The sequence below is a fragment of the Nannobrachium achirus genome (genome assembly GCF_963921795.1).
Source record: "Nannobrachium achirus genome assembly, chromosome: 9".
In the NCBI taxonomy this organism is placed as follows: domain Eukaryota; kingdom Metazoa; phylum Chordata; class Actinopteri; order Myctophiformes; family Myctophidae; genus Nannobrachium; species Nannobrachium achirus.
Window position 1 is genome coordinate 56,811,646 of NC_137818.1, and position 8,827 is coordinate 56,820,472.

Sequence of the window (8,827 nt, forward strand, 5' to 3'; positions counted from 1 at the left end):
AGATACTGACTAGTATAGTATAGTATATAAATAATGAAGATAACATACGTGTGCTCGCCTTCCAGGCGAGCCCACAACTAATGGTGGATTCATGGATTGCACTTATTAACCATTCTTCTTCTGCTACAGTATGTCTGCTTCTTTCTTTTACGTTATTTGACCTTAATCCTTTCTTTAACTTAACCTAAACCTAAACATAAAAGCTCAAATAAATCTTGAGCTTTTATGTATACGTATGCGGATTGTATACTCGAATAAATTCTTGACACCACTTTTTGGAGGGTGTTATTCCGTTATAAGCATCAACGAGTGCGTGCGCTCACGCTTGCTTGCTTGCTTGCGTGTGCTACAGTGTAATGCATGGTAGTAAACGTTCTTCTTTTTGTGCCCTGCTCTTCCAGGCTGGCCCAGCAGTACGCGCAGCAGTACGCCCAGCAGCTACAGTACGCCCAGCAGTTACAGTACGCCCAGCAGTACGTCTACCCGCAGGCCTTCCTCCAGCCCAGCCTGATGCTCCAGTCCCAGCTCAGCCCCGCCTCGGCGGCAGCGACGGCAGCGGCGACGGCACCAACACTGGCCTCCTCCCCGTACAGCTTGGACTACAGCTCGGCCTACAGCCACTACTCCAGCATGGTGGCTGCCGAGCAGCTGCAGCAGCAGCAGCAGCAGCAGCAGCAGTATCCTACTTACTCCCCCTCGCCGTCGCCCTCTGCTGCCTACCTCAGCTACAGCTTCTCCCCCGCCCCAGCCCCGGGACCCACCGTTGTGGCGGCGCCCCCGACCCCCCCGACCCCCATACACCACCACGCTTCCCTGGCTGCGCTCAGCGTAGCCGCCCCCGCGCCGCCCCCCGCCACCGCCTACCTCCACTACCCTCTGCCCCACCAGCCCGACCGCATGCAGTGAGGTGAGGCCGTCCCCAGTCCCCACCCCCCACTGCGGAAAAGACAGCGGGGTAGCGAGCGGCTTGTTGACTTGATCGACAAAATGGAACTGTGTGGCGCCATGACCTCATGACGCCATCTGAATGAGACAGTTTAAAATCCGGGAGAGAGTGTTACATAATCAAAGGGCTTTTTTAGAAAGCACTCTCATTCTGGTTTATTTAATTATTTTCTTTAAAATATACAGTATACAGTATGTTGTTGTGGTAGATATTGACCACGTTGAGCCTGGCGTCCCTGTTTTGGGCAAGTTATTATAGGCCAAGATTCTCAAAAACAAGCCTAGGCCTATATATACTTAATCTATGCCCTGGTGTTGTGCGGCGAAAACAGCCAATCTACAAGCTCACAACATGTCGCGATGCAACGCGTTGTGAGCTCGTATAGATCATCATACGACGGCGCCAGGCTTCAGTGGTTAATGTGAACGATAGATCGCCGCCTTTGGATGCTTTTCTTTTTTTTTCCCGGGAGCGGTGATAAGACATTGGGTGGTGAACTGAACATTTCGGAATTGTTTTGGGATCTCGCTGCTAGTCCCTGACCCTCACAGCTGAGCACGCTCAGAAGGCAGCCTGCTGCAGACTGGGTGGATTATTCTGATCTGTCTGACTTGATGCTGACGTGAACGCTGGTTGTCAGCCAAGGTTCTTCCTCCAGGAGCACAGATCCAATGAACCCTTCTTTAGGACAGTGGTTCTCAACCTGTGGGTCGGGACCCCCAGGGGGGTCCCCACAGGAATTATTTTGTATTAATATTATTATTATTATTATTATTTTATTATTATTTCTTTAATTTGTATTTTTGGGGGGCCATTAATAATCAACAAACTATACTATAAAACTGTTCAAACGTTAGCCAAATTGTCAAATAATATAAGGAAAAATAAAAGAAATTGAAAATAGCTGCTCGTGGATGGGCTGTTTTCACAATCTTTATCTGTGGAACCGAGACTAACTAATTGTAATGCCTACAATTCCAAGTGCTTATAAGGGTTGCGGGGGTCCTCAGTTCAAATTATTTATTTTGAAGGGGTCACCACCTGCAAAAGGTTGAGAACCACTGCTTTAGGATCTTTCTAGCCATGGGCTTAGGATCCTCTGCGGTTCAATGTTTGTTTTTGTCATTTTACCATACCTCTACTTGTATCTTCAATGAACAAAAATACAACAAAACTAGAGAACATTTCTAGACTCTTTCTGACTGTCCAATCCCCATTTACTCCTTTTTATGTACTGCTGGTAAGTTATTACATAATGATAATCACAGTTGAACTAAATATGCAATTATGATTGTGTACAGTAGAAGGACTAAATATGCAATTTAGATATACAATAGAACGACCATGGATAAGGTAGGCAACACTGTAATGTTCTTTTTGTATTGTCACTCGATGAGAAACTCTTCATTATATTTTACCCGAAAATCGTGGCACTCGCCAACCGATGGACTTCTTACAACCTGGGTTTGGTCCTGGAATATTTTTGAATTGTGATACTTCGTTACAGTATAATTGCAGATGAAAACCTGTTTTGTGCGTACGTGTGGTGTACGCAGACAACTACACAAAGTCACAAACAGAAGCACAATGTAGGCTTACATGCGCAAACTGTGCATGCATTTTCCTTTGTGTGTGTGTGTGTGTGTGTGTGTGTGTGTGTGTGTGTGCGTGTGTGTGTGTGTGTGTGTGTGTGTGTGTGTGTGTGTGTGTGTGTGTGTGTGAGATAGAGAGACAGAGAGAGATGCTGTACACCCCAGTGCCAGGATCTATTCAAGTCTATTGTTAGTGAGTCGTTCCATTGTCCGTCCCAGCTGCGGGAAAACAGAGAGAGAGAGAGAGAGAGAGCTGCTAATAGGAATCAAGCAGTTTTTTTGTACCGCTATTGTTCTTTACGACAAAGCCATACAGCAAAATGCAGACGGAATTATGCAAAAAATAAAACATATTTCTAAGTAAATAAAGTGTTGTTGTAATTGTTGTGTTCTAACATGCATTGTCCTGCCCCCTGCGTGCATGCAGCGTACAATAGACACAATCAGATATGTGCCCTGCTGTGTAAAAACAACGAAGTGCGGATTCCAGTGCAAATGTTGTACTGCCCCAACAACAACAAAAAGTGGAAGTTTATTCATTTACTAAATGCACTGTACATCTAACCACAGACAGTATATCCTGGTGTCAGTATACAGGTGTCAATATCCTAGTGTCAGTATCCTGATTTCAGTATCATGGTCAGTACCCATACAGGTGTCAATATCCTAGTGTCAGTATCCTGGTGTCAGTATCATGGTCAGTATCCTGGTTTCAGTATCATGGTCAGTATCCTGGTGTCAGCATCATGGTCAGTATTCTGGTCAGTATCCTGGTGTCAGCATCATGGTCAGTATTCTGGTCAGTATCCTGGTTTCAGTATCATGGTCAGTATCCTGGTGTCAGTATCATGGTCAGTATCCTGGTGTCAGTATCCTGGTGTCAGTATCATGGTCAGTATCCTGGTGTCAGTATCCTGGTGTCAGTATCCTGGTGTCAGTATCATGGTCAGTAATGTATCCTGGTGTCAGTATCCTGGTGTCAGTATCATGGTCAGTATCCTGGTTACAGTATCATCAGTATCATGGTCAGTATCCTGGTTTCAGTATCATGGTCAGTAACTTGACGCTAACATCAGTCAAGACGGCACCCCACAGTAGTATTGAGACTCTTGACAGACCTGGCCTATGCAGACGAGGACGACATCAGCCTGTTCTCACATTTATAACTCACACATTATATTGAACTCCCACATTGTGTCAGTGACCACTTGCTTTCTCCCCACAGAACAAGTAAAAACAATTGTAATCTGTCAGGGCGAGTCTAGATAACAGGTAAGCTTTTCCTGAGCCATTTTTTGCACTTTTTGAATGCAAAAAATAAACAAGTAAAAATAAAATAAAAGATCTTCTTTTAGTGGATCAAAGACAGTAGCCGTGAACTGGGTTGGTCAACACGGCCTGTTTTAGTTTTACCGTCATTATTGACATAACGTGGCCTGTTTTAGTTTTACCGTCATTATTGACATAACGGTGGCATCACTGTTGACATCACTTCCAAGATGCATGCAGCAGGTTCAATTTCAATTCAAAGGAGCTTTATTGGCATGAAAAAACATACGTTTACATTGCCAAAGTAAGTGTCAAAATATAATAAAAACAGTTGAAAATGGGGAACATAATATACAGTTGGAGAGGGTACATCATTGAGTTAACAGCTATGTCACATTGTCATTGTGTTGTTGTATATGCCTACACGGTATGAAGCTTTTTGGAACAAATATTAGCATTTATATTTTCTCAATACGATTTAAATAAAATACAAAAAAAGACTCAAATTTAAAATGTGTTTACTCTGTTTATAGTGTACGGTATGTGCAGTATAATTGTCAATAGTGAAGGTAAACCAATAATTACAGTAAATCTAAAAGTGTCAATTATGACAGTATGACAACGATGAGCTTGCATGGTTTCCTCCGCCATCGGTGTATGAATGTGTGTTTGAATGGGGGAATGTAAGGCTAATCTGTCTAAAGCTCCTTGGATAAAGGCGCTATAAACACACCATTTACAACCCTTGAGTGTAAGAGAACAGCCCTATGTTCCCTCAATGTTAACCACTATGCCTAACCCTAACCCTAATCCAAACCTTAACCCAAACCCTAACCTCAGTGAGGGAACATAACCATGATGGGGATTACATAATGTAAAACTATATCAGAAACTTAAATGATTAAAGTAAATGTATTAAACATTTTCAAAAATGTATATTTTTGATACACACCCACACAACTTTATTCACTACATAATAAATGTAGTGAATAATGTTCACTCTCTACATGACATGTGGACTTAGGACGAGAATCCTCCTTTTGTTTAATTCCAAAGTCCCCAAAGAGGGCTAGTTCTACACAGGAGACAAACACACATCAAGTAGGCCTACAACACATTAGACAACCATTTGCCCCATCAGCTGCCACCATGGTAAGGTTTGTTATACTTAGAAAGAGGAAGAAATAAGACTAAAAGACTAGCTAAAGATAGTTTGATATTTAGTTGACTAAGGCTAGACTAAGACTAAACAATTTCACATAACTAAAACAGGACTAAAACTAAATTGTGGGTTATTCATACAGTTACTTTGTTTTTACTATTACGATCTTATTTATTATCGATTAAGCGCCAATGTTATGTGCATAGTGCATGTTCTGATTAACATTTTCACAACAGACTATATTTCAGCATAACATAAGGTAAAGGATGCAAATGAATACATCCCTAAAGCCAGCACATTTAAACTCATCAAACTAACTCTCTCTCTTTTCCTTTTCTTTTTGCTGTGTAGAAATACTTGGCTCTAGCGTTACTGTTTTGTGCCCTGCCTTCAGTTATGGATGCTTTCTGCTATGTGAATGCCATCAAGCCAGGTAAAACCATAGCCAACATCATGGGTTTGGCCATGTTGAGGACCAACACAGGTGTTTCAATTAAGTCTGATTGGCAATTTGGTATAGTTCTATGCCAATCAGAACACGGAACACCCGTGTTGGTCCTCACTCCTCAGCATGGCCATGATATACAATTGTCAGTGGTGTAAAGTAACTATAGGCATTTTAAGAAACATTTGCACAAGTACTGTAATACAATACAGTTTTGAGGTAGGCTATTAAATACCTTACTGGAGTATTTCCAATTACTCCACTAAATCTCAGAGGCAAATATTGTAGCCTAAAGCCTAGGCTACTACTTCACTACAATTATATTAAAATGTAGGCTATTGCTAGTTACTTTTTAGATTTGTATTATTGTTTCAAAACATACATTAACCACTTCAGCCCTATAGTAGCCTATAGGCCTACATTTCGGCCATTCGAACATAGCCAATCTACAGGCTCATGTGACTTTTGACATTCAGCACAATGATTAGTCTACTTTTAGCCTACTTGTGGTAGCCTACTTTTTAAGTACATTTTTGATACGAATACATACTGTTGTAGTTGGATGAAGGATCCAGTGTGCACCATTTGAGAGAGAGTTAATTGGCATTAATGATGTATCCATAGATATGACTCATTGTTATGATGATGCGGATGGCAAATGGTATGCAGTGGGCGCCACCTGGAGGAACAGTGCGTGCATGGACTGTAGCTGCAGTGGATGCTGTAGCGCGTAAGTAAAGTAGTAGGCTACCACCAATTTTTCAGTGATATAAAGTAACATTAACAGTACTGTATTTAAGTTAGCTCTGGTCGTTAACGTTTTCCCCCTCTACAGGGGAGCGCTCAGGAAAACGGTTTTGAGGTCCTATTTCTTTTTCTTTTTCTTTACTGGAGTAGTAGGCCTACTTCCAATTTTCATCACTTTTACATTTAGCTACTCCACTAGGCCTACATCTCAGAGGCAAACATTGCAGTACGTACTTTTACTACAATTATTTGAAAACTTTAGTACCTCCGTGAAGTTGGCACCCCATATGATGAAAACATAATAAACTATACAAATTGTGTAGGCTAATTCTTTAGTGCTGGATTTGTGCTGACCCCTGGTATATTCTTTAATATATTTTATGTTATAAGTTTGCTGAGCCTTGCACCCCCAATTCTTTTGGCTCAAAATCTATTTTATATAGGTCTATATATATATATATATTAGCAGAATTTAGCAGCATACAGTTCAGTGCCCAACAGAGGGCGGTGTAGAACAGCAGTACAATGGTAGAACATAGCAGCAGAACAGTGGTAAATGATAACAGCACAAATTATAAAATGTAAGGCACAATTCAGCACAAATCCAAAGAAGGACACCATTGTTCACAGAGGTAGCCAACATTTCGTCCATTTGAAAATAGGCAATCTACAATCGCCTATTTTCAAAAGATTATTTATATTTTTTTATTTTATTTGTATTTATTTTTACTTGTGAAACTAGTCCTTGAAGGTGCCCGTTCGAACATGTGTGCTCCGAATGTGCAGTTTGGGTCTCAGAAGGTAGTCTAATGGAGAACCCAGACATATCAGTGATGTCAGACAGTCATCTACAAATTTGGGCACTATTTCAGCATGTGGCTGTTACCATGGCAGCGGTATCAGTGATGTCAGTTATCTCCAAATCTGTTTTAGTAAAAGTGATGTCAGACTCAGCATGCGTGTATAAAAGACACATCGGACAGAATGACATTCGGTTGTTTAATGCGTAGGTGACAGCTTGTCCGTATGTGTGTATCTCTGTCTGTCTATCACGCCTGACACTGTGGGGATCTCCATATATGGGCATAAAAGGGATTTATACTGTATATGATGTCAGACGAATCCATATAAGGCAGATGGCCAAGACGGCGCGACCTCGCCCTTTAGGGCCATCTGTGGTTGGTTCTTTAAATAAATTTTGATGCAAATACTTTTGTACTTTCACTCAGGTACATTTATAATTCCGGACTTTTAACAGAGTTTGGAGAATTTCGACATTGAAGTATCGATACTTTTACTTAGACTAAGTAAAAAATAAATGTAAAAAGTACTTTTTCCACTACTGAATTTACAGATAAGAAAGTTGATTTACATTTTCTAACTTGTGATTTGCAGGTATGCAGAGCCCAGGGGGTATCCTGATGACTGTGTGAGGGAGTTGGATGTGAAAGAGTGCGTCTACAAAGTCTACAAGAAGGACGACCCCACTGTATCATGCCCAGTTTGGGCATCAGTAGGGAAGTAATCAGTGGTGTAAAGCAGGGTTTCCCAATAGGCGTCCCGCGGGCCATTTGCGGCCCGCAGGGGGCTACTGTCTGGCCCACACCAACCCCAGTAATAATGGTGGTATAAGAGCAGCAACAACACTAGTATATCGTCGTTGTCGGGTGGAAATCTCGTATCTCCAAATTTGTATGTTCTTTCGCAAATCATACAAGACTGTCGCACAAAAGTAATGAAAACAGCCGATCTACAAGCACACAACGCCTCGCACCGCGAGGCGTTGTGCTTGTAGATCGGCTGTTTTCACTAGTTTAAATCATTTTTAAAATGATAAATTCAAAACGAACGGTTTTGGACACACAAGATTTTCACCCGACAACGACGAAAACTGTCGCTGGAGTAGTGGGAACGCCACCGTCGCCCCCTGCAATGTTGTGGCCCTCGGCTTGGTACCCTAGACATAATTCGGCCCTTGGGGAAAACTAATTGGGGAACCCTGGTGTAAAGTAAGTACATTTACTGAAGTACAATTACACTAAGTACATTTACTTAAGTATAAATATATCTGAGGTATTTGTACTTTACTTGAGTATTTTTACTTTAATAAAAAATGTTCTCGATGTTCTGCTCGTCAGGCTCACTTTGCCTAAAATAATACTTCTCTGTTCTGAGAACTTCATGTCCAATAAATAAAACAACCATCAAACACATATGCTTATCTTTTGTAGATGTTCTTACTTGCACCAGCAGCGCGCAAGCCAATGAGGATTGAGGGAGCAGAGTTCTTGACGTCACCACTAGCTACAGTATCACCACCCTACTTATGCACTCTGCTGGGGCGCTTTACCAGACATATTTGGCTATGATAACAGTAGGCGCAAGTTGGCACCTCGAGTGGCGAGTGCAGTCCAGTTTCCATGTCTGTGCAAATTCAACAAACAGGATGAGGATATAAGACGCATAAGGGCGAAAAGCGACCTCGCCCTAAAGAGCGAGGTCGCGCCATCTGTCTTGGCCATATATGGATTATGTTAGAGTGGTTCTCCTAACAGGGCATCATCTGGGATACAATCCCTTTTATGCCCATACATGGAGATCCCTGCTCTGAGTATCTGACATCACTGTGATGTCACCAGTGATGTCACAATGATGCGTCAGGGGAA

General features: G+C 41.9%; 1 protein-coding gene and 1 long non-coding RNA gene across 2 annotated transcripts in view; both read left to right on the top strand.

Moving 5' to 3' along the window:
• The window catches only part of rbm38 (RNA binding motif protein 38), a 32,056-nt gene extending 29,159 nt beyond the window's left edge, over window positions 1-2,897 (top strand). The window contains exon 4 of the mRNA XM_080733845.1: window positions 402-2,897. Within this exon, the coding sequence (XP_080589971.1) occupies window positions 402-906 (505 nt within the window). The 3' untranslated portion in view covers window positions 907-2,897. The remainder of the gene's footprint in view (window positions 1-401) is intronic.
• A 1,985-nt stretch (window positions 2,898-4,882) lies between these two features.
• LOC308291655 lies at window positions 4,883-6,144 on the top strand. The gene is made up of 3 exons (XR_013962349.1): window positions 4,883-4,959; window positions 5,321-5,402; window positions 6,039-6,144. It is a non-coding gene; the product is annotated as an uncharacterized lncRNA (long non-coding RNA).
• The last annotated feature ends 2,683 nt before the right edge of the window (window positions 6,145-8,827 follow it).